This window comes from Telopea speciosissima, chromosome 3 (genome assembly GCF_018873765.1).
Source record: "Telopea speciosissima isolate NSW1024214 ecotype Mountain lineage chromosome 3, Tspe_v1, whole genome shotgun sequence".
NCBI lineage: Eukaryota > Viridiplantae > Streptophyta > Magnoliopsida > Proteales > Proteaceae > Telopea > Telopea speciosissima.
The window spans coordinates 65162136-65188979 of NC_057918.1; the positions used below are offsets into that span (position 1 = coordinate 65162136).

Genomic DNA, 26844 nt, shown 5'->3' on the forward strand with positions numbered 1-26844 from the left:
ACTTGAATGGGAAGCGCCAAAGAATGTCGGTGAAATTGAAGTTTCCTAGGGTTGGCGGGATACTATCGAAGGTTCATTGAGAACTTTTCTCGCATATCAGCCCCGATGACTAAGCTGACCCGAAAGGGCGTGAAGTATGAATGGTCGAGGAATGTGAAAAGAGCTTCCAAGAGCTGAAACACAAACTTGTCACTTGCCCCGTTTTGACACTCCCATCGGGAAGCTGGTGATATGACAAGGTGTACGTGATGCATCGAGGCTAGGGCTTGGCTGTGTCTTAATGCGAATGGCAAGGTAGTGGCGTACGCTTCTAGACGGTTGAAGGACTATGAAAAGAACTACCCTACTCATGATCTTGAGTCGGCGGTAGTATTCGCTTGACGAAAATTTGGCGTCATTACTTATATGGCGAAAAAAGTGAAATCTTACGATCACAAAAGCTCGAACTTCTTCACTCAGAAGGAGTTAAATATGAGGCGGGCGATGGTTAGAACGATAAAAGATTATGCGCACCATCCAATACCATCCAGGCAAAGCCAATGTGGTGGCGGATGCACTTAGTAGGAAATCACAAACCCTTTCCTTGGCGCCTTAACGATCAATGGGCAGCTCATAGAGGAGGCTAGAAGAATGGAGTTGGAAGTGTTAGTTGGTGATGCTACTATGTTATTCGCCGCCGACAATACAACCCTCATCAATAGAGAAGATCAAAGTAGCCCAACCTCATCGATGCAGAATTCCAAAAAGTGATGGATGGCATTCGGAAAGAGACGCGGAGGAATCAGATTTTACCTTATCCGAAAATGGCATCCTTCGATTCGGGGGTAGGTTGTGTGTACCCAATGATGAGAAGTTGAGGGAAGAAATTATGAGTGAAGCCCATTGTTCTCCATACTCAGTCCATCCGTGACACCAAGATGTACAAGGATTTGAAGCTACACTTTTGGTGGATAGGCATGAAAGCGATGTGGCAACATTTGTATCGAAATGCCTCACCTGTCGGAAGGTAAAGGCGGAGAGACATCGACCCTACGGATTACTACGTCGCTTCCCATCCCAAAGTGGAAGTGGGAGCACATCACCATGGACTTTGTCACAGGGTTACCCTTACGATTAGGGGTGTTGATGCCATATGGGTGATTGTGGATCGGCTCACCAAGACCGCACACTTCATTCCGATTAAGGTAACTTACCCAATGGAAAAGCTAGCAAAGTTGTACATGGACAATATTGTTACTGCATGGGGTTCCAGTAAGCATCATCTCCGATCGTGATCCCAGGTTCACATCCAGATTTTGGGATGGTTTCAGAAGGCTATGGGTACACTATTGAACTTTAGCACGGCCTTCCACCCACGAGACCGATGGGCGGTCGTGAGCGAACCATACAGACTTGGAAGACATGCTCAGGGCTTGTGCCATTGATTTGAAGGGTAGTTGGGATGAACATATCTCACTTATTGAATTTGCTTACAACAACAGTTACCAAGCTACCATTGGTATGGCACCGTACGAAGCACGGATGGTAGAAAGTGTAGGACACCACTATCTTGGGACGAGGTTGGTGAGCGAAGAATTTTGGGGCCCGAATTGATACAAGCCACATGTGAAAAGGTAGATTTGATTAGAGACCGAATCAAGGTGGCGCAAAGCAGTAAAAGCTATGCTTGACTTGAAGAGAAAGGACCTTGAGTTTACTATAGGTGATAAGGTATTCCTTGGGTATCACCAACAAAAGGCGTGCTACGATTCGGTAAGAAGGGGAAACCGAGCCCTAGGTACATCGGACCATATGAAATCCTGGCAAGGATTGGACGATGGCATACTGGCACTTGCCCCATCTTTAGTCGGTGTTCATGATGTATTTCACATATCTATGTTGAGGAAGTACGTTGCGGATCCGACCCACGTGTTGACCCAAGAATTACGAACTCTTCGAGGACGACTTACGTCGAGGAGCCTGTGAAGATTCTTGAGAGGAATGAGCATAATCTTCAAATCGTGTCGTCTCTTATGTTAAGGTACGATGGAGAAATCATTCGACGAGGAGGCATCTTGGGAGCGAGAGCGAGATTCGAGCAACGCATCCCCATCTATTCAACATGACAGTCGTCTTAATTTCGAGGACGAAATTCTTATAAGGTAGGGAGGATGTTAAATCCGTGCCCAAAACCAGTTTGAAACCGGTCGACCACCGATCTGGTTTGAACCTTTTATGTAGAACCGGGAACGGAGTACGCTCGTGAAGCGTGGGCCATGATACTCAAGCCATCCCACAAGATTGTTGACCGTGACTCGGAGAAGTCGTTGATGATAGGTACATCGGCAGAGATAGGGGAAAGTTTGTCTTCGAGGGTGCATTCTTAGAATTTCCTCATTCGAGGATCCGCGGCCCTCGCCGGTGTACCCGTTCCCACTTACAGATGATTGGGAGTAAGTTAATATCCTAATAACTCATGAGTATAAATATTAGAATGGGCTTAGGACCGATGTCCCTTCTAATCATATTATGGGCCTAGTAGTATAATGGGCCCAATAACTTAAAATGGACCTAAAGACCTAAGACAACCAAACATGACTTAAGACTAAAGTGAGGTAAATAGGGGTCAATCCACTATTCACCTCACAATAGAGAAAACCTAAATCGTGGAGAGGAAAGGAGAGAAGGAAAGAAAGAAGAAGAAGAAGAAGGAAGAAGGAGAAGAAAGAAGAAGAAGAAAGGAGAGAGGTGGAACCCAAGCTTGCTCTCCTACATTGGTGAGCATTCTCTATCTCTCTCTCTCTCTCTCTCTTTCCCTAATTCTACTACCTAAGGTTTGAATCGGTTGAGCACACCTTGAGTGCTCCATCTACTCAATTAGAAGAGCCATTAATGGCAAATCCTTGATGCTTAACTATGAAGCACCTAACCCTACCTTGAACCCATTCACCCTTCTCCATTTATGAACCCTAAGTTGGGGATTTACCTCCATTTATGGGTTGTCTTTCCATATGTATTTTAATGGAAGAAAACCTAATCGATCATGGGGTTTACAAACCCATGTTGGGTGTATGCTATGGCACCTTGGTTGGAGTTGTTCTCATGGCCAAAGAGACCCCTAAAAACCCCTAAGAATACCCCATTTTAGCCCAAGACTTTGGGGCTGCAAAACCATTCTCGGAATGGCATGAACAAGAGATGGCACATGGACAGGCACATGCAAGTGCTGTCCCGAGAAAGTAGATCTCCGGTGGGAAGTCCGAGAGGGACAGGCACATGGACAGGCACATGCAAGTGCCGTCCCCGAGAAAGATCTGGGTGGGAGGTCCGAGAGGGACAGGCACATGGGACAGCACATGCAAGTGCAGTCCCCGAGAACCTAGATCTGCGGTGGGAAAGTCCGAGAGGGACGACACATGGATAGGCACATGGACAGGCACATGATATAGCTTCTTGCGTATGTGCGGTCCCCTATTTTAGCCTTGTTTGATAACTTATGGGGCCCAACTCTTCTAGCCCTAAGGCACTAATCTCTCCCCACGTTGTACACTCTCTTAAGGTTGGACGACCGGCTGGGGGCGTATTAGTACGTGGGGCGGTGTACTTGGCATCGAACGCCGATTTGAAGAGCTCCAATCGCGATTGGCGAGAATCGGTGAGTGAGTTAAGCAAACGTCTTAATTTATGGAATGTTTGTGTGTCGTGTCTTGCGAATGTCATTCATGCATGTGTGCTATAATATATAATTATTAGTAAGATATAGGACGATATAAATGTTTAGATGTTGATAGGACTTTACATTCTTGTCTTGCGATATTATTTATTTTCTTGCACTATGGTGCTAATGGTATTGGATTTAGTTATGGGACTCGGTGCCGGTTGGTGCTGGACACAGGGATTCCATAATATGGACTCACTCATGGCATGTAGATCTAGGGCTTGAGCGGGATCCAAGTGCCTGGTGGGTCTTGGCTTGAGATTACCGTACTTGAAATTGCATTAGAGTTGTCCATTGCATTAGGTGGAAACGGGATGGTGACCGACCGACTACCTTCGGTATTCACATCTCGTACTTGTATACGCGTATGGGCTAGAGGGGCGAGAGGATAGCCGGCCGACCGTATTTCGGTATCTATGGACTCGGCCTCCGGCTTATGCACATGCGTGCCTCACTCATACAATAGGTGAATCTTGGCTAGGATAAATGTTTACCCAGTACTATGACCCTTACCGGCGGGGGTTAGGTGTCGGTCAAATCCGTGGGTTCCGACCGTTATTCGGGTATACCCACCCGGGAAGTTCGGGCGCCAACCGTATTTTGGGCGAACGCCGGACGGGATTTGACTTGGGGTTTGCGTATATCTCTTGGTGGAGACCGAACAAGAGGCTTCTAGCCGACTCGGGTTTGTCATTGGTATACCATCCGTTTATGGTACCGATGTCGGGATGCTACCTAAGGTGTTGCTATAGTACTATACCGACTTAGTTGTGTGTTAGGTGGATAACAATAAAACTATACATCATCATTCATTCATGTAGCATGATTGTAAATTGTATGTGATGTACGGTCTACCTTGGTGGTATGGGACACCTTGGTATCCGTCCATCATGTACGATTTGCGATCAACCCCATTCATTATTATTATTGTGTATGTTTGTGTGGCTTAGCCACTCATTGGGCTCGATTGGAGCTCACTCCTCGAGGAAACATATTTTTAGTTGATGCGGTACATTCGAGCGAGTGGCACAGTACGAGACTCCTGAGGCTGGTTACGTTGATTGGTGGGCTCCCGGAGATCGTGGAGCATGGACCAGTGTTCTTGCGATGTGTGTTCCTTGGTGGGACAGTGACTTATGGCGGTGGCCATCTTTTGATGCACTTGATTATTCATTTTGAATTATAGGTGTATTCTTTTGATTCCTTTCATGATAGATGTATTATTTATATAGTAGGTATTACATAAGTCCTGATTGGAATGATTTGTACTGGGAGGATTGCTTAAACAACATTATATAAGTTATCACGTAGATTCTGTAGACTCGATATTATTATTTTAATCTGTTTTAATCTTCTATGGTCGTGTGTATGAGTTAATCCTATTTACTGCATCTGCGATCTTGGCGGTTTGGGAGCGTATTGGTACGTTCCGATTGCATTCCCCGTGGTTCAGGAATGGGGGTGTAACACTCAGTCCCAGAGGACCAGGAATACCAGAGACCCAAACAAAATACCGTCAGGGGAGTCTTCAAAGAACATAAGACAACGGCTGTCAAGCGTCACTATGCAGATGAAGATTAAAGCAAAAAGGAGAAGCATTGAGCAGATTTGGAACGCTCAGGATGACCACGAGATCAAAGAGGAGCATTTTTTAACGGCAAGCCCCATGGAATCTGTCGTCGAAAATCCACGGGAAGCAATGAAAATCTGAACACCCAGACAGTTCCAACGGCAAGCCTCGTGGACTCTTTTACCCCACAGGAAGCAATGAAAATCCTTAGCTGGAACTGCAGGGGTATGGGGAGTCCCCTAACAGTTCGAGCGTTTCAAAACCTCTCCAAATCTGAACACCAAGATGTGCTTTTCCTGATGGAAACTAGGTGCCCTCAGTTTAAAATCGATCAAGTGGCTAAGAAGATCAAATCGGCCAATATTTTCTCGATTAACCCAAGTGTGTCTACCGGAGGTGGCCTATCTCTATTATGGAATGATGCTTATAAGGTAGATATCCTCTTTGCAAGTGATAGGATTATAGATTGTAAGGTCTCAGCCCCAAATGCTCACTCTTTCTTTTTAATAGCAGTATATGGCGACCCCATCAAGGTGAAGAGATAGACGGTTTGGGACACTCTTGTTGAGATCAGTCGAGGAAGGGATGAATGTTGGCTATGCCTAAGAGATTTCAATTCTTTTCTGGCTTGGCATGAGAAAGATGGGGGGAATTGCAAAGGGGGGAGAGATGTTCACAACTTCAGACATATGGTCGAGTCCTGCAATCTTATGGACCTGGGAGCTCAAGGCCCAACATTCACATGGAGCAATAAGAGAGTAGGATTGGCAAACATCAAGATTCAACTTGACAGGGCGTTTTCAAATACAATTTGGGGAATGAAATACCTGGAAACTGTTGTTTTCGCTAAGCCCGCAGTTGGTTCTGATCACACACCGATCTAGGTGGATACTGACAGCAAACCAAGTGAAGGACCAAGGCCGTTCAGATTCCAAGCAATGTGGATTAAACATCTAGACTGTAAGAGGGTGATTACAGAAGCCTGGAATGAAGGTAAAGATGAAAATCCGAATCTTAGCCTTCGGAGGAGGATGGGTAAGTGTGAAAACAGTCTTAAGGAGTGAAACAAGTCTACCTTCGGCAACCTTCAGAGCTCAATTAAAAGGTTGAAAGATGAGTTCGCAAAACTTCAAAGACTCCCGACAGTAGCCGCTTCCCAAGTAAAGGAAAATGTCATATCAACATCCCTTGAGGAGCTCCTCGCCTGTGAAGCAGATTTTTGGCATCAGAAATCCCGTACTGAGTGGATTCAAGGAGGGGATCTTAACACTGCATATTACCATGCTTCTACCATCCAAAGGCGTCAACACAACCGTATATTGAAGCTCAAGACTATCTGTGGTGCTTGGATTGAATCTGAAGAAGAGGTATACAAGGAAGTGGAGAGATACTATCAAGAGATCTTCACTTCGGAAGGGGTGGATGATGAAGCTCTTGAAATGGTGTTGCAATCCGTCCATTCAAAGGTCTCGAAAGAAGACAATGATTTATTCAGTTCCACTCCCACATTGAAAGAAACCAAAGCTGCTCTGTTTTCCATGGGCCCTCTCAAATGCCCAGGTGTTGATGGATTTCCCCCTCTCTTCTTTTAGAAATTTTGGGAGCTAACATACTTGGACCTTTTTGCTTTTGTGGTGAGCATTTTCTCTATAGGTTCTGTCCCATCCGCCTGCAATAAGACACTCATATGACTGATCCCGAAGGTAACCACCCCTGAATCCATTGAGAATTATAGGTCGATTAGTCTATGCGGAGTTGCCATCAAGGTTGTTACCAAAATTTTGGCTATGAGATTGAAGACTATCTTGCCTCGGTTTATTGACTCAGCCCAATCAGCTTTCATGCCGGATCGCAACATACTGACAGCATCTTTATGGCTCATGAGACATTCCATTATGTTAAAAAGAAGAAGAGAGGAAAAAAGAAGTTTCTCATCTTGAAGATGGATATGAAAAGAGCCTACGATCAGGTTGAGTGGCCTTTTATTGAAAAACTTCTCTTACATATGGGCTTTGAAAGGAAAATGGTCTCCCTTATTATGAGCAGCCTTACCTCAGTGCATTACTCTATATTGGTGAATGGAGCTCAAAGATGCACTATCAAGCCCACAAGGGGTATTTGCCAGGGGGACCCCCTCTCTACAGCCGTGTTTGTCATGTGTGCCCAAGCCCTTAGCAGTCTTATTACCCAGGAGAAGTCTAAAGGTCACATATATAGAATTAAAGTGAGAAACCGTACCCAGCCACTGTCCCACCTCCTCTTTGCTGATGATTGCCTCCTCTACTCCGAAGGCAAGCTCCATGAGATCCACAATTTGAAAGATTACGTTCAAAGCTATTGCAAAGCCAGTGGTCAAGCCGTCAACACCAATAAATCTAGCTTGGGCTTTAGTCCTAACACCCCTTCAAAAATTAAAAGGTGGTTCTCTCGAATCCTAAAGATGAGATATGGTGACGGACTGACAAAGTACCTTGGCCTTCCAACAAGTGTGGGTGTTAACAAGACTGCCCTATTTCATGAAATTTCAAATAGGATGATCAAGAAGATGAGTGGTTGGGCCAAAAATTTCTTAACTCATGCAGGCCGCGAGGTGCTTCTGAAATCAGCCTTCCTTCCATGTACTAATTTTGTTGCGATGCACTTCAAATTACCAATGGCTTCTCATGAACGCACTCGAAAGGAAGCTACTCACTTTTATTGGGGGGGGGGGGGGAATCATGACAGTTCCAAGACTCCTTGGATCTCCTGGGAGAAACTTTGTCATTCGAAAGAGAGAGGTGGACTTGGCTTCAGGGAGCCGGCTCTTCACAGCAAGGCTTTATTGTCTAAAGCAGCTTAGAAGCTTTTCACCTCGACCCATGAGCCTTGGGCTAGGTTTTTAAAGAAGATCTATTGTCCAAATTACGACTTCATGAAGGCAGCAGTTGGAATCAACCCATCTTGGGGCTGGAGGAGCATTATTGAGGGTCGGAAGGTCATTGAGATGGGACTCCTTTAGAAGGTCGGTAAAGGAGATAGGGTTCAAATATGGAGCGATACATGGATTCCCACTTTACCTCACTTTACTGTTTAAACCTCAAAACCCCCAAGCTCAAATGAAACTTCGGTTTCAGATCTTATTGATGAGGAGAACAGAATGTGGAAAGGCGACGTTATTGATTCTCTATTTGACCCCGAAGAGGCTAAGGCAATTAAGAGCATTCAGCTATCTCTTCCCATCTGATGATCAGCTTGTTTGGGCAGCTGCTCGAAATGGAAAGTACCCGGTTAAATCGGCATATCACCTTCTGTGTAATGCTAAGGATGAGAAGATCAGGGCTTCTCCCTCCTCCTCAAGAGCTGGTAGATGGATCGCTACCCCTTAGTCTGCTTGGAAAGCGTTGTGGAGTTACCATACGCTCTCCAAAATCAGATCCTTCCTTTGGCGCGCATGTGTAGGGGGGGCCTGGAGAGGCTTGCTCTTTGAGAAATTTTAACTTGGATCCTCACTACTTTAGGTGCGGGGATACGTTGGAATCCATTGAGTATACAATCTTTCACTGCCCCTTCTCAAAGGCAGTCTGGTTCGGTTGCTCCCTCTCGATCAAAATTCCGGATGACTTTAATCGGCCCATTTCAAGTTGGATCGAGGAATGGATTAACCTCCAAGGCATGGAGACTAAGTGCCATAAGCAAGCTAACAGCCTCTGCAGTTTTATCGCATGGTACTCGTGGATTTCCCGTAATGATGGAGTTTTTGAAGGCAAAGCTGGTCCCCAGAGGAGGTAATCCATTCCGCAACTGCTACATTTTTGGAGTTCTCTCAAGTTCATAAGTCCGCCAAGCTGCCCCCTGCTCCACCCAGCTCTATTCCTGCTCCAACATCGACCTCGTGGAAGACGCCAGCCCATCCTTTCAGCAAACTAAATTGCAATGCCAACCCAACAAAGGTGAATCAAGGCATTGGGGTGATTATTAGAGACTTTAATGGCAACACCCTATTTGCTAAATCTGAGGTATCCCACTTTCTCGACATTGCTGAAGGGTAGGCTCTAGCGATTAGACCTAGTATGTTGGAAGCCCTGGCTTTGGGTATGGACTACCTCGAGGTGGAGTCAGATAGCAAGAGGACTATCGAACTGATTTCGAATCCTGGAAGACCAAGCACCTTTCAGGAACAACCTATTATTTCTAATATTCTCTTCCTAGCCTCATATTTCCTCGAATGTAAGTTTTCTTTTATTTCTAGGGAGACAAACCATGTGGCAGATTCCCTAGCAAGGATGGCCCTGTCTTTGCAGAATTCGGCAGTTTGGCCTTTGTCCAGTCCCTGGTTGGTTGAGGGATCTTTGTAGTTCCCAATCCAGTGTTTCTCTTTTGCTGATCAATAAATGAAGTTTTACCCCCAAAAAACTAAAAAAAAAAGGGAAATAAAGGGAAGAGAAATGTAATCAAATCAATATAAAGATGAAATTTTTTTATAGTCATACTGTACCACTAAATTTGATTATTAAATTTCACTTTATTTTGCAATCAAATTCTTGTGATTTAAAAGTAAAATAGTTTATACATTTGAAAAAGTACATTGGGAGAGATCGCAGTGCCATTTCCCACGAGGGGCAATTGAATCTTCCAAAAGGGGGTTTTAATGAGAAGAGAGAGTTGGATCCACAAATAGATGTGAGGGCATGTGCAGGAATTTACACAATGGTGTCATGGCAATTCTTTTCCCAAAGTATATTTACCAACTATCGTAAGAGTTATAAATTGGTTATACACAATCATAGTAACAAAAATTAACTAATTCTTTTCAAAAATGTTTTCAATTCCCTTGACTTCCCTTGCAACCAAATGGAGCCTTCATTCATCATCACAAGGGCGTTTTTGCATTCAACATTTACCTTCTATATTATTAGTTTATTTGATTCTCCACTTTCTTAGTAGAATACAGAGCTATCAAGGCTACTATGCAACCCAAGGCATTGGAGGGGCGTTTACCTAAGTATTGCTTAGGCACCTACGCGTGTCGTATATGTTTATATGTAATATAGCAATATACTTATGCTTGTCTGCAAAATAGAAGTCATATCAATGCAATATGATACAATTATGCTAGTAATGACCTAATATGAGAAAATCAACATATAAATAAACAAAAATTGAATATAATACACTAATATTCATCGAAAACTAAGCAATAAGTATAAATCAACGTAAAACGTACTTTTGCCTTGGCCCAAAGAAAGAGCTTGGACACCGAAGTGGTACCAAGGTAACGCCTTGACAACTATAGTAGAATATCAATTGAGATACACTTCCAGGTTTTTTTTAGCGGGGTAGGGGGGGTTAGTGGATGTAAAAGAAAGAATCAACTGGATAAAATCCAAACTCCATTGGAAAAAAAAATTTGCAACCAGTCATTGTAAAACAGCCAGCTTTATTGGGTGATCTCTCGGGGTTTTCAGTAAAAAGACTTCTAAATTCACTTCTTACTGTGAATTTTGATTTTTCCAAACCTACAAAATGTGTTACAATGAAAAATCAATTGGTGAACAGGTTTCACTTACGATACAAAAATCTGAATGGACACAATGGAATGGGAGGAGCAAGTGATTCCCCTAGTTTGCAGTTGCTTTAACTGCTTTCTCAGCTGCATCATCTAGATCTTCTGCAGTTATCAATGTCATTCCACTCTCCTACAGATACATTAGTGGTCAGGAAAAAAATTTCAATCAGCTGATATCTTTAATTCCTTTTAACTTCGCAAATTTTCCATAGATAGAATAAGGTCTCATGGATAATCAGATAGCGGAGTTGGACTAGAAAGCAGACCAGGTTTCACATTTACCTTCAAAATTCTCTTCCCTTGATCCACATTGGTGCCTTCAAGACGAACGACCACAGGTACTTTCAAATCAACCTTCAAAACAAACCCCAACAAATGCTCTTGTCACTTTTACAGCAATTATTTTCTAACAAGGACACAATTATTAATTATGCCAAATTTAATTGCCACAAAGTTAATCCAAGCACCAATTTATACCATAACTTTACTTCTCAATGCTGGAATTGGAACTTACAGAAAAAGATCCATCTTATTAATCAAGTTGAAGAGAACCATGGTATACATGCACACGAGTACCCAAATCAATTGAATGCATATGCAATATATCACCTGTTTGGCAGCATTGACGATCCCACTTGCAATTACATCACATTTCATGATCCCTCCAAAAATGTTGACCAAGATAGCTTTCACCTTCTCATCAGATGTCAATATTTTAAATGCCTCCACAACCTGCTCACCATAAGCAGTAAATATCAATAAGAGCAGATACGAATCCATACTTTTAAGGGTATTACCCATCCTTGATGCACATGCTTGAGCTTCACTGTAATGGAAGACAATGCCTTTCATGATATTCCACAAGGAAAGCCACTAACAGCCACACAATGAATAAAAAGAAAAAATCTAGTGGTAGTAACATCAACTACTACATGATCCACCAACATTTTGGCCGTTCTTCTTTAAAATAAAACTTGTACATGGAAAGAGAATTTGGATAGGCTAAAGTGTAAAGTCATTTTTGGGCTGGGCTGTCTGAATTTGACCATTGGCACTCTTAACTTAGAGCTGAACACCATGATGCTTCATATGAACATATCAAGATATTAAATTCTTATGCATATGCTGAATTTAGTACACATGGTCAAGCAAACATGTATTCCGCAAAATATCTAGATGCATGACAGACTCCATTATGTTGAGGACTGCAAGATGGACTACCACTATTGACATATTTAGGGGCCTTCACCTCTGCTGAGGATTGTTAAACTGAACCCTCACTCTCTCTTTTTGTTTTTTTTGAGGGGGGGGGGGGGAATTTGGGGTGGGTGGGGAGGGGGTGTACTTTGTTAAATTGAACTTTTCTATGGTGCTTTGGTCCAGCTGGGATTGTTGGGGTCTTTAGAAACAAAGAAGGGGAGATCCTATTGGTCTTTTCTGGTCCAACAAGGAGAGCAGACTCTGCTACAACAGAGTTGAAGGAAACTAGTAAAGGTTTAGAGATTGCCATTTCTAAAGAGTGAGGGAAAATTTCATCGTTGACGGAACTTGGCTGTGACAAGTCGATGGATGAAGTCCCTCTTCGGAAGTCCTTGAAAATAGCTTCATCTGATCCACAAAGCTAGATCACCTCTAGCTCAAGGAACTCTCTCCATCATGGAGAAAGAGATCAGCTAATTTAGTGGCAGACACTTTAGCTAGAGGATGGGACTCCACGGAATCTTTTTATTTGAAAAAAACCTCTTATTATGTAATTAGTTTCTCCTTTTCCTTTCCATCTTCCGTTATGTAAGCCTTGGCCTTTCTTCTTCTGCTTGATTTTACCTCCTTCTATCAATAAATTTTGTTACTTATCAGGAAAAAAAAAAAAACAGATTTTATGTTTTTCAAATGCAACACATTACCTGGCCTTCTGAGGCATTCCCACCAACATCTAGGAAATTGGCAGGAGTTCCACCATGCAACTTAATAATATCCATTGTAGCCATTGCCAATCCTGCACCATTAACCATGCAACCGATTTCTCCATCTAAACCAATATAGTTCAAATCTGCTTTGGCAGCAGTAACCTGTCAAAAAATGAAGAGCATCATAACAAGAAATTCAAAACTAACAAGTTAATGATCCTCGTCCCACCCTCCCCACAACTATTTTGAGTTTTTTTTTTCTAACCCTTAATTAAATCTTTCTTGCTTGCTCTTTCCCCAATATGTGAATAACATCAAGTAGGGGGATTCACCCAAAAAAACATCAAGTAGGGGGGACAAAGTCTTAGGCCTACAAATCTCCCAAGAAAATTCACAGATTGACCAACAGAACCTCTCAAAACTTCAGCTGAAGATGAAAATAACATCTTTTGGCACAAAAGCAGATTCTTTACAGTTTTGTATCATAATTTATACAACAAAATCCTATGATTACCCCTCCCCAGGAAAAATTGCTGAGAACAATAAGTTCAGCCTAAGGGAACAAAAGATAACAGGAAACTACCATTGTAGTTTAATACAAGAGGTGTTGGCACCTTGCTGCCCCACAGTTTTGGAAAGACTTGCAACAGCCAGATTTTGGCAATAAATTCCAAACTTCTATTCATACTTTGGTATTCTGACCACAGAACATGATATAGAAAAATTGCAAGCCATCTCCAAACTTTAAGTCAGCAGGGTCCTTGTCTTATATAGATCATTATATGAACGAAAAGAATACCTCCCGAGGGTCCTCCTGGGATGAATCACGAAGAGCAAATATCTCTTTATGGCGGAAAGCAGCATTATCATCAAAGTTCAACTTTGCATCAGCAGCTACCAACTGGTTATCAGATGTCTCGGCAATGGGATTGATCTGTCCAGGAAAAATCAGGCATACTGAAGCCAGCAACAAAGAGAATGGACAAATGGAAAAAACTTATGACCAGAAGAAAATGACCATTTGAATGTTGTTTGATAGAAATAAGTTTACATGCTCACCTCCAAAAGTGTGCAGTCAGAATCGCAGAAAAGTTTGTATAGCTTTTTCACTTGTTCTATGGCAGAATTTCTATCTGCTCCCTTGAGAGCCAAACCATCTACAACTTTAGCAGCATCTTCATCTGTGATACCCTCAAAAACGTCGATAGGAACCTGGTTGAAAACACATGATTAGATTACATATCTAAACATAATATGAGGGGGGAAAAATCAATGAAAATGTCAGCAAATGCTGAGAGAAGACGTTAATAATAACCTTAATGATCATGTCAGGGAATTTCTCTGCAAGGTCTTCAATGCTGGTCCCACCTTTACTACAGGCAATAATGATCTGGAGAAGAAGACATGCACATACCACATAGAGTCATCATCATAAAACATCCATTTCTAACATGCAAGAAATAAAATCCTTCATGTGGAACTTACTAGGCAATGGTTTATAGTAAGAAGTGAGAGCAACGTACATCATGAAAAAACACACACACACACAACATGAAGAAAAGGATGTGAAGGAAAGAGAATGAGGTAAACTTCATCATTGAAATAAAAAGTAAAATTCAATGAAAGCAAACAAAAGTATAGTATTACATTTGGAACTTACCGGACCAGCAGTTTTACGGTCAAGAGTGATTGCAAAGTACATCTCATTGACAAGGGATAACTTTTCACACAAGTAAACCTGCAGAGAGGGAAAAAGTCTTTCATCGTAGGTCCTCCCACAACTGGTTTTTTTGAAACGTAAGTCGGTAAATACTTTCACAAAAATAGAAGTTAGAATATAAATTTTCAGTTCTTGGTGCATACACAAAGAAAACAACACTAAAACACAGTAAAATCCTAAGAAGAGCAAAGATACTTGGAATATATCTATATAGAAGTTCATCTTTTGTTATGCATGATATTTTATGTGATAATATTATGGAGGTTGATTTAAGTCCCATAAACCAAAGGTCCAAATCCCCAGCAGCATTGGCATACATTTATACTCCATATTGTTGCCCATATATGATAAAAAAACAAATGAAAAGGAATCCATTTCCTTTAACCCCTGACGTACCCAGAAAGTTGGAGAGAAAATATTTCTATCTGTAATCTATCCATCATAATTGTAATAAGAATAAAATCATGATCATCTCCTTCAAACAAGAGGCAAAACAGCTATTCAAAAGTTAGAACTGGCCAACAAAAACAGTAGGACATCAAAAGTACGGAAAGAGATTTGGCAATACACGCTAGAATCAAATCTTAATGAGTTTATTCAAAAAAGTTCAACAGCTTTGACGCAGGGCAGCTGCCGACAATTAATGCAAGGTGTAACAAGAAGCAGATAGGGGCAATGAATGGCAAACATGATCAGCAAGAAAACCAAGGAAATGAATCAGCCAATTCTCCTCTTGTCACTGCATCCTCCCCAACCTCAACCCCAACCTGGCTCACTGCTTCTTCCCATTCATTGCTTCCGCACATGTCATACAGTAGAAGGTAATGGTAAAATGAAAGTTAAAGTTGAAGGACAAAAAATGTTCAGGAAAAGATAGTAGTAAATTCTGGTGGGATGTCGACAAAAAAACTGTCACCAGATAAAGAAACAGTCCTAAAGAAAAGGAGAGGGGGGGGGAGAAGAACCTTAACCTCTAGCCGTCCCTAACTCTTCCCACTGCCCCCTATGACTTGATCACTAGACTTTATTTTATTCTTCTACACATAAAGTCAGAAACATTAATAAAGGGCTGAGACTAAAGTCATTAGGGCGGAATTTATAAAGGGGCTGGGCATATACTACTGATCCTTCAGTTTTCTGGATTCTAAAAAGAGACTTGGACAAAAGCTTGATTCTTCTTATCCCATTAAACATTTCTTCCCTGACCTTGCTAATGAAGAATTTGAATCCATTACCACACATAAACATAGTTGTCAAAGTGTCACCTAGGTGACGGCTTGGCGTCCGAGCAACTTGGTCACCTTGCGTAACACCTTGGGTTGTCTAGACGTCGTGATAATAGTTGTCAAGGCGTCACCTAGGCACCACCTAGGTGTCCAGGCGGATTACTAGGTGCCTAGGCGGCTGCCACCTTATTGTAGGACGCCTTGCACTGGTTTAATTGGTATTGAACCAGGTTTAGGCACTTATTTATGCCAAATATCATTTAAGACTTAAGATATTATTCATAAATAAGTAAATACCCCCTATTTGAATCCAATAAAAATAGTTAAAAAATCAAATTCCAAAAGGATAAAAAGTCAACCCCCCAGTTCAAGAACAAAAACTCGATTTTTAGCGGTAGGTGAAATTTTTAACTTTCTAATGTTGTGGTTTTTCTCAAATAAAAAAATTCCATAAATCTTAGTATGGTAAAACATTGCTAAAAATTAAAAATATGGTAAAATATTCATTTGTTTTGATATTTAAAAAAACATTTTCATTCAGAGTGATTTTGGCAACATTCGGGCACACCAAATAAAGTTTGACCGAAACATAACTCCTTCAATATAAATCAGATTTAAGCAAAAAGTATAATGTATAAAATCATTTGACCAATCAAACTCTTAGAGAACAAAAACATTTCTCTAAATCGAGAGCAGGTTAATTACTTATTGATAAGATCATATTTTCTAAAAATAGTATCAACCAAATGTGAGACTAGGTATGCCTGAAAATGACCAATTCCAAGAACTTATAAACCAAATGTATGTTTTGATTGTTTCAAACTTCCAATAACTTGCTTCTTCAGTTTTGCTGTCTTCTATTTCTATGTTGATTTTTTATGACTTGATGTGGTTTAATATTGATTTTTGATCACTTGATGTAACTTAATGTTGATTTTTGATGACTTGATGTAGCTTAATGTTGATTTTTTATGATATAAGGTACATATTGTAGCATACTAAATAATGTTAAAAAAGAGGGGAAATAAAAAATAACAATTGAGCGCCTTGGTCGCCTAGGCAGGCACATTGTCGCCTAAGCGCTTAGACACCCCTCCACCGCCTTGACAACTATGCTCATGACAACTATGCGCTTAAATGATATTTACAAAACTCTTCTTTCTTCTTCTCCTTTACTTTTCTTTTTTCTTTTTTTCCCCCTTTTTTGAGAGCAAGCCCAATAAAACATTATTACTAAACTTTTCTTATAAGATTCATGATAAAGAAAAACCAGGTCCACACATGATACAGAGGACTATCCAAACTTCATGCTTGATAGTGTTTACTAGAAGCAGCAAAGAGATGGGATTCTTAAATAAATTATCCACAAGAACAAATAAAGAAAAGACTAACCTTGCTAACGATTTTCCCTTGGGGCCCAGTTTGTTTGGTGACCAGTACCTGTCCAAGCATCTTCCCTGCAAACAATAAGAGCTGAAAAAGGTGAAAACTCTTCAAAATACAGAACCATCAAGCATGGCAAAAAGCTATCTACATAATATGCACCAAAAATTTCAGCCACACAGCATAAGACCCAAGTCTTAATTAAGATCAGAAATGTGATGCAAGTAGAACTTTTAAAGTCAAATGAGAAAGCTAGGATCAAGACTCTAGGAGAAACAACGATTTGTAATTTTTAAAGGGTTTGATCATTATTAAAATGGGTATAAAAATGGGGAAAAAACATGGTAGTTGATCCGGAAAAGCCTTGAATGAAACCCTGAGTGATATATGAAAATAAGTGCAACCGAAGGCCTTGGAAACTTGTTTTTCTTTTCGATGTGTTGGAGGAAATCATCAGACATAAAAAATGAATCTAATCTTCACCATTTCAACAAGTTTTGGGGACTTACATTGTTCAAATCACGAATCAAAATAGAATTTGGGCGAAAAAGTGGTAAAGTTGCAGATCTCTTGTTTTTATTTTTTTTTTATGCACAAATCTGTTTTCTTGTTACTTTTTTTGGTTATGCATCACTAGATTAGGTAAAAACAACTCAAATCCCCGCATCAAGCTGATATATATTTACATATTGCATAATAAAGAGTTTTATGCTTCAAAACTCTATTTTATATGTATCATAAGCACATCCATGCATATCTTTAACGTATCTTGCATCTCTCTGGCACGATACAATACATCTCTTAAAATCACCCCTTCGATTCGATACCCGATATCGATACTTAAATCCTTGACTATATCCAACCAGCTGATTGACTGTTGTTGCTGTTTGGTGCGCTGTACTGAGACACTTGTTGTTGGTCTACAAAAGAGGTTTGACTGAGACAGTAACCAGAGCTATCACTTGCGTGGTTCAAGTCCTGCAACTGCTAATGACTGGGTTTTTCTGCTGCCTCTATGATTCCTTGTATCTCATATTCTGTTCAGGATCACTGAGGTATTTGAGAGTTGTCTTTCCCCATTCGAGACCTTCCATTGACCAAGGTTTTAGGACCCGGTTTCTCCCAGCCACGAAATCGAGTTATGCCAAGATCTCAGCGAGTTTATGTATTTTTTCCCATCAAGACTCAGTGGTGGATTTCGGTGGCCATTTGGCCAAGATAGGTCCTGAAACTTCACATCCACCCTATTTTAACCCTTCTAAACACAATTGAAACATTAATTTTTACAAATTCAAACCCAAAATGGTACTTTGACTTCGGAACCTAGGTTGGTAGTCTACAGCATAGGTGAGCTCTACCCTAGGCTATTCCACACAATATTTAAAACACATATAATTAAAGTAGAGGTGTAAAACAACTTAATTAAGCATTAGGAATTAAAAACCATCAAACCATAAACCATTTAAGCATTAGGCATCATATATTCATAATCATACATGGTGATGGTTTGACGGTTTGTTAATTATTGTTAGAAACTTGGAAAGAGATATAGATTAAACAAATACAAGTGCAAGGGTGTAACAAGTCCTACCATTTGAGAGTAGCTAGTACTTAAACGAGTTTCAGGCCGGATAATCAAAACAACCATGTTGTTGTTGATCAAGTTTCTATGAAAAAATAGTTTTTTGAGAAGTATTTTTTTACCTAAAACTGTTCTTGAGAAGAAATGCAGCTCCCTCTCTTGAATTTGAAGCTTCAATCTTCAATCTCCAAGCTTTAATCTTCAGTTGATGTGAGATTTACCAAAACCCTCACTTGGAGGTGATTTTCTTCACAGTAGAGTGAGAGAGGTGAGACAGAGGCGAGAAAAGGTCGAAATCTTGAGCGAAAATGTGCTTTTATAACTAAAGTTTTGGTCTGGTTCGACCGAGTCAAGTCGAGATCGAAACTTGAACCAAGATCTTGGTCGAGATAATGTAATACTTGCATATCGCCCTATGTTTCGACTCGAAAAACCACGAAACCGAGATCTTAGAGATCTCGGCGAGATCTTGTACCATGCCATCGACACTAATCTCAACCTCATCTAATGGTTGGTTCTGCTACAAGTTAGTAAGTTACCAATTCTGTCCTTACTAATTCCATGCCTTTGATCCTATCTTCCAATCTGACCATCAATTTGATGTAATATTTGGAGGGATGTATCCAGCTATCAAACCCTACCTCAGACTCTAATTTGGTGTTGATCTGACCAGCAGTTAATTAGGTATTAGTTGTTGCTAAATCTGTCTCCCTACTTTCTATTTTTATTCTTCCTATTACAACCATCGATCCAACCCTTGGATCACCATCAAACTTTGGGGTACTATTCCTCTACCCTATCTGCCATTCGACCAGAACTTGGGCTTGATCTGAGCCTGGTTCCTTACCCATTAGTCCTCTTTTGTTGCAGGAATTCATGTCCTACAGTCCTACTTGTGGCTTGGGTTGACTAATTGCGGTTTTAGTAGGTCTAGCCCACATTAGAAAGCAAAAGTGCTTTAAGCTACTATGTCATAGTGTCGTAATATGGGTATAAGGTTCCCTTCTATTATAAATAAAGAGTGGCTTTTTTAATATTGACACAAGCCAATTATTCCCCAAATCACATCATGGTATCAGAGCGAGGATCCACCTTGAGTTTGGATCCAAACCCTAGTACCACCGCTCTCCCATCTAGTCGCATTACTGCCACTGTCCTCGGTGGTTAAATCCTTCTCCACTGAGGGCCTTGCCTCTGTTTTTGCTCTCTGGCCTTGAGCTATATGGCGTGAAAGACCTTGTTATTGTGTTGGAACCCATCTCACAAGAGCGTTTGGCACTATACTCTGGGTCTGGTTCTCAGTCTCGGGGTGGTTTTACACGCTCTAGTGATCATTCCACTTCTGAAAGGAACCTTTCAAGTGCGATTAATGTGGTAAAGAGTGTCATACGAAGGAACATTTCTGGAGACTTCATGGACGACCAACAACTTCATGTGGACATGTACATGGTCGATCCAACCAGGCTCATGCACACCACACAGAGACATTTGATGCGGCAGTGCTGCAACCATGGGTGCCTCTTTATCACATGATGAGCTGCTGAATCTCTGGCATCTGCTGACCAAGTTAGAGCCTTCATCATCCTCTCCATCATCTGCTGCCTCTATTGCCTCTGTCCCAGTCACATCGGATTCCAATTATACTTACTCAAGTATTCCGTTCGGTGGTCACTGTGCCTCAATTGTATCTCGTCCTTGGATAATCGACTTAGGCGCTACTGACCATATGACGGGTTCCCCCAATTTATTCTTTAAGTATTCTCCATGTTCAGGTAGAGAAAAAATCCAGGTCACTAATGGTTCCCTCTCCTCTGTATCTAGAAAGGGCTCTGTTCAATGTTCCTCCTTGTTATCTTTATCCTCTGTGTTACATGTTCCTAATTTCTCTACTAATATTCTCTCTATTAGTTATCTTACTAAGGATTTGAATTTTAAAGTCATATTTTTTCCAACTCGTGTCTTTTAGGACTTGGTGACGAGGAAACGATTGGCAGTGGTAGAGTGCATGGTAGCTTATACTTGCTAGAAGATGGTCTTCCTTCAGAGTCAGAGATCACCAATCAGGCACATCAAATGGATTCTATTCAATCTGCATTATCTAAGTTACATCAGTGGCATCGGCATTTGGGTCACCCTCCACTTGGCACTTTAGCTAAAGTTTTTCCTAGTTATTTCAGTAGTGTAATCCAAATAATTTTTTCTGTGATGCTTGTGTCTTTTCCAAGCAAACCTGTAATGGTTATCCCAGTTCAGATAATAAAAGTACCACTCCGTTTATTTTAATTCATTCTAATGTATGGGGCCATGCCCTCTGTGCCTCTGTTTCTGGTTATCGCTGGTTTGTCACCTTTATTGACTACCATACACGAACTACTTGTGTATTTTTTCTGCATCATAAAAATGAGGTTTTTTGCTGTTTTCAAATGTTTCACAGCATGATTCAGACACAGTTTGATGCCAAAATTAAGATTCTTCGAAGTGACAATGCTAAAGAATATATCCTTTCCAATCTTATCTTGGCGATCAGGGTATTCTACACCAAACCAATTGTGTTGATACCCCTGTTCATAATGGCTTAGCAGAACGAAAGAGTCGTCATCTAATGGAAGAGGCTCGCTCCCTCATGTTTGAGAAGAATGTCCCTGCTCAGTATTGGAGTGAGACCGTCCTTAAAGCTGCCTATCTCATCAACAAGATGCCCACCTGGGTTTTAGATTTTCGTTCTCGCCTTGATGTGCTCCAAGGCTTTTCTTCATTCATCGTCCCTCCAAAAATCTTTGATTGTGTTTGCTTTGCTAGGAATCATCGTCTTCACGGCAAACTTGAACCTAGGGGTCTCAAGTGCATTTTTATTGGTTACTCGGCTACACAAAAAAGATATAAGTGTTACCATCCACCTTCTCGTCGTGTGTTGGTAACCATGGATGTGGTTTTTCATGAGTGTAAGGCCTATTACTCATCATCGGCACCTCTTCAGGGGCAGAGTGCTACACCTGGGGAAGATGTACCGATTGTCTTACCTCTTGACAGTCCGTTGTTTTAGAAGGATTCTTCTGTTGAGAAGGATGACCTTCTAGTTTAGGGGGAGACAAATGAAAGGGAGACAAGTGCGAGACCACTACAAGTTTATGTCCATTCTCAGAGACAGCAAGTAGATACCACCACCACTATGCCTACTCTACCCAGCCAACCACCATCCTCTGATCCAGGATCCATTCTGTCTGGTACTTGTTTCCCTTCTAGTGCTAATGATCCTTCTCTTGATTTACCTATGGCTGTTCGAAAAGGAAATAGGACTTGTGCCCAACACCCTATCTCACATGTTGTTTCATACAATTCTCTCCCCCTTACTATCGTGTTTTTGTGTCTTCCTTGTCTTCTGTTTCTATTCCTCAAAACTGGCAAGAGGCTCTGGCAGATCCACGATGGAAAGACGCTGTGATTGAAGAGATGAAGGCGCTTGGAAAAAATGAAACATGGGAATTTGTCTCTTCCTTCAAATAAGAAATCTGTGGGTTGCAAATGGGTCTTCATAGTTAAAAACAGAAAATGGATGGAATAATAGACAATTAAAAAGCCAGGCTTTTTGCCAAAGGATTCACCTAGACCTATGGGAATGATTACTAAGAGACCTTTACTTCAGTTGTGAAAATGAATACTATTCGGGTTACCTTTTGTGCGCAGTTAACATGGGTTAGGAACTGCAACAACTTGATGGCAAGAATGCATTTATTCATGGTGAGCTTGAGGAGGAGGTGTATATGGAGATTCCCTTAGGTTTTTCATGCAAGGAAACTCAAGGGAAAGTTTGGAAACTGAAACGGGCGCTATATGGGCTGAAGCAATCACTCAGAGCATGGTTTGGACACTTTCATAAGGCTATGGTGTTAGTGGGATATAAACAAAGTAATGTTGACCATACATTGTTCATCAAGCAGTCAAGTGATTACATTACAATTTTTAGTATATGTTGATGACATTGTTGTCACTGGGAGTGACCCAACTAAAATATCCCAACCAAAGGCCTATTTGGGAAAGGAGTTTGAGATTAAGGATTTGGGAAAGGAGTTTGAGATTAAGGATTTGGGAAAGCTATGGTACTTCCTTGGCATTAAAGTTTCTCGTTCCACACGAGGTATTTTCTTCTCTCAAGGAAGTATACCCTTTATCTCTTATCTGAGACCAAGATGCTAAGATGCAGATCTATAGATACTCCAATCGAGGCTAACGTCATCTCAAAAACAAGGATGGTGAACCAATTGATAGAGGCAAATATTAGAGGTTGGTTGATAGATTGATATATCTCTCGCATACTCTGCCAGACATAGCCTATGCCATGAGTCCGGTTAGTCAATACATGGACGATCCCTATTCCAAACAGTTGGATGTTGTGTTTCGTATCCTGCGGTACTTAAAGTCTGATCCAAGGAAAGGTGTTCTTTTCTCTTCTCATGATCATATGTGAGTTGAGGCTTTTGCAGATGCGGATTGAGCAGGTTCACCTAATGATAGGAGGCCCACGAACCAGTTATGGTACCTTCGTTGGTGGCAATCTTGTCACCCAGAGAAGCAAGAAACAAGCTATGGTAGCTGGGTCTAGTGTAGAAGCAGAGTTATGTGCTACGGTCCATGGTATCTGTGAATTATTGTGGCTTTAAAGTCTTTTACAAGACCTAGGTGTTCCCGTCCAGCTCCCAATGATGTTGTACTGCAACAGTAAATCAGTCATTAGCATTGCTCATAATCTAGTTCAGCGTGATAGGATGAAGCATGTGCATATTGACACTCGCTTCATTAAGGAGAAGTTGGATCAAGGTGTTATTTGTGTTCCCTTTGTTAAGTATGTCGACCCATTAGCTGATGTTTTCACTAAGGGTCTTAGTAATAAGGTGTTTCATCCTATTGTGTGCAAGTTGGGCATGTGTGACATCTATGCACCAACTTGAGAGGGACTGTTGTAATATGGATATAAGGGTATATTCGTCCTAAGGGTATCCTTGTACCTATTCTCTTCTATTATAAAAAAACAGTGGCTGTTGTCATATGGACACAAGCCAATTATTCCCCAAATCACATCACATAGACATATTAAACCGTGTAAGGAACAGGTTCCTTAAATGCCACAGCAAGAAACCCATAATAACAAGATTATGACACAGATATGATTCTCAAGCATGATAGCTAAATTTGCAATTTGAACTAGAAATTAAGCAATAAGATAAGTTCAAGTACGCTAAAACTGAGACAGCTCCATAATAAATGCATAAAGCAATGCCAACAGTTGGCTTTTGTGACACCAAGTTTTTTAGCTTCTACTCTTATATGGTTGACATGGTAATATGGTATGCAACCAAGAAATCTAGAACATGATGATAGTTATTAAGTTCAAACTGATAAATGTGGAACCTCCAGTGCTGAAGCATATCATACCACTAAAAAACTTGGACAATAATTTTAACTAGTGTTACAGTGTGGTGCATAAGAAATTGGAAGTGGAAGGAGGAAGAAAATCTCATTCATTTAAATTTCAATGCATACTTGGGATTATCAAGGAACCAAATTTGGAGGGAAAAATCAACCCAAAGCTACAATCTTAAGAATAAAAAAAAAATGCCATGGTACCAGCAATATCTTCAACTTCGTTAGTTTTGACAATATGCACTCCACCCTTGAGACCGCTCTTGAAGGTTCCCAGACCACGACCACCAGCAAGAATTTGGCTTTTAACCACCAACTACAACAGAATCACAAATGAAATAAATACTAAAAAATCAATACATGAAGTGCTACCAGACCCACCCTGGAAATTTAACATCGAATATAAGGTCACAGAAGTTCCATAAAGCATAGCAAAATCCATAGGCATATCTACAACCAAATCTCCCTGGCGCAAAGACACCTTCTTTTTTTTTGGGGAGGGGGAGGGGGGTTTAGGCCCTTCTGCCTAAATGAAGAACAGACGCAATACCTCATTCTCCTTGGGGAAGACATTCTGAATAGCCTTCCTAGCTTCTTCAACAGAAGAGACGGCAGCACCCTTGGGGACATTAATTCCATATTTGCCCATCAACTCGGCCCCCTGATTGCAAGTTCATCAAGGAGACAATTTCAAACGCATACACAGGATCATGTATATAAGGTACAGTAATACAATCATGAGAATCTTAGATCGCATTCGATCATTTAATTTTCAAAGGCAAAGAAGAATTCATCAAACACAATTTGATCCAAAAAAAATTATGAGATAACAAATCTTCTCGTTAAAAATACTGACCTGATATTCGTGGATGTTAAGACGCCGGAGCTGTTGTTGCTGCCACCTCCCGGCGACTGAGAGAGACCCAGAGACAAGCTTGTTGAGCTGTCCCCTCACCATTTTTCAGATCTTGTGGTAGCGTAACGACTGATTCGAAGGAACTCAGACAGAGAACCCTAGTCAGATCTTGTAAAAAAATTACGAGAGAGAGGGAGGGAGGGAGGAAGGATTTGACAAATGAAAATGAGAAACCTAATTTTCCTGTTTTTTTAATTTTAATTTATTTTGTTTTATTTTTGTAATTAATTTAGGGGAGTAATGGGAAAGAGAATATTTCAACTCTTCCTGGATTGTAGCGTTGGGTGAGTCACGCCCTCACGCCGCCGACGACAAAGCATACAGAGTGGCTACTGTCTTGTAAGTCTTAACCCTGCCCATGTATAATCAGGAAAATTATCTCCTCCAGTTTGCTGACCCGCCCAGTCCCCAGTTCCTCTAATAGGGGATGGTGGATCCCACCTGGGCAGAGTGTTTGGGCATGGGTAGAGAGGTCATTTCAGCCTCCCTTTGTTAGAGGAACAGGGGAGCTGGGCCGATCAGCAAACTGAAGGTGATAAAGATCCGTATAATCAAATGGAGAATTGGAGATCCGGCGGTTTGGATCCTCTCTTGCCGAACTACCAGACAGGACCGTCTTGCCAAGACACGGTGAGGCGTGCAATGACGCCTTACCCCCACTCGGGCAAGGCACTCGAGCGGGGTAAAGCAGTCTTTGCGCACCTCATCATGTCTTGGCGACACGGTCGTGCACGGTCATGCCGGGCAGCTCGACAGTAGAGGATCTGGATCCCGGGTTTATAAGCACATACCTATAGACCCGATTATAAATCACTACTTTTGAATCTTTAGACTCCCACAAACCTACAGTCGATGTTGCTTCTCGCTAATTGCCTTTTGCCTTTCATCCTAAATGAAATTGGACTCAATATTGAAATATTCGGGTTGGGTTTAGCAGAATTTATGCTTAATTTTTCATGCGGGTCAAAAATTGAACGGGTGACGTAGGCCGTTAAATATGTCAATCTACACAAAAGAGAGAGAACACCAAAGGTGACCCGAGGCTGAACCCGGTGTAATCCTCCAATGCCTAAGTCAGTTCTCAGGGCAACCAGTCAAGAGGGAGAGACAGGTTTGAGAAGAAACGTAAAACCAAATCAGGGTTCTTCGACGGTAGTCGAATTACATCTAAAACTAATTCTAAGATGAGGGTTTGAGTTCAATCTACCTTACAAGTGTCTTTATTTGACCGCTATAGACGATCGGGAAGATATGGTGGGATGTGACATGATGGGACGTCAAGCCCTTATGCAACCCAAGATTGATCGACTTACACAAGCATGACTTAAATGCGGAAGGGTTTGTCAGAAGATAATCAACCCCTTTCGATGGATATTAGATCACCTTAAGCACGTCTTCAATAAATGCTGCCGAAGTGTAGCATGATTAGATACTTTGAGACGATATCCCTGTTTCCCTAGGACGAATAGATATCTTCTGTGTTGTCCTGATGCCTATGTCAGACATAGGTTTCACATCCCATGGAATAGCGGGCTAGCCACCCCTGATTCCAAAGGCTTCTAAGAATCAATGTCAAATCATGTTCCTTTATGAACCGACACCAAGACTTGCCAGGCGTCATCCATCCGTGGAACAAAATTTTAGTGACACATCAATTTCATTCAAAATTCATCAATTTCTCAACCCCAAGTCACTCCAAATCACCATAATAAGCAGATAATTTTTCAATTTATTTTTATATTTAAGCCATGTTTATTTTGTTGTAATTAATACTTTTTGTGCAGGTGATGGTTAACAATAGAACCTTATTCCATTTAACATAATTTTTGTTAAATTGAAACAAAAAGTGGGGGTTACCCTTTTCATGAGGGTTTTCTTCT

General features: G+C 41.1%; 1 protein-coding gene and 1 long non-coding RNA gene across 2 annotated transcripts; one reads left to right on the forward strand and one right to left on the reverse strand.

Moving 5' to 3' along the window:
- The first annotated feature begins 5766 nt into the window (after positions 1–5766).
- Positions 5767–18422, forward strand: LOC122655881. Its single transcript, XR_006332010.1, has 3 exons — positions 5767–5779; positions 8020–8026; positions 18238–18422. It is a non-coding gene; the product is annotated as an uncharacterized LOC122655881 (long non-coding RNA).
- LOC122655878 (succinate--CoA ligase [ADP-forming] subunit beta, mitochondrial) lies at positions 10667–25161 on the reverse strand. Its single transcript, XM_043850253.1, has 12 exons — positions 24905–25161; positions 24599–24709; positions 24253–24364; positions 17058–17122; positions 14380–14457; positions 14035–14109; positions 13779–13931; positions 13519–13653; positions 12717–12881; positions 11422–11544; positions 11095–11166; positions 10667–10942 (listed from the first exon to the last, which is right to left on the reverse strand). The coding sequence occupies exons 1-12, from the start codon at positions 25004–25006 to the stop codon at positions 10865–10867; spliced, it is 1269 nt and encodes a 422-aa protein (XP_043706188.1). The 5' UTR covers positions 25007–25161; the 3' UTR covers positions 10667–10864.
- Between the last annotated feature and the right edge of the window lie 1683 nt (positions 25162–26844).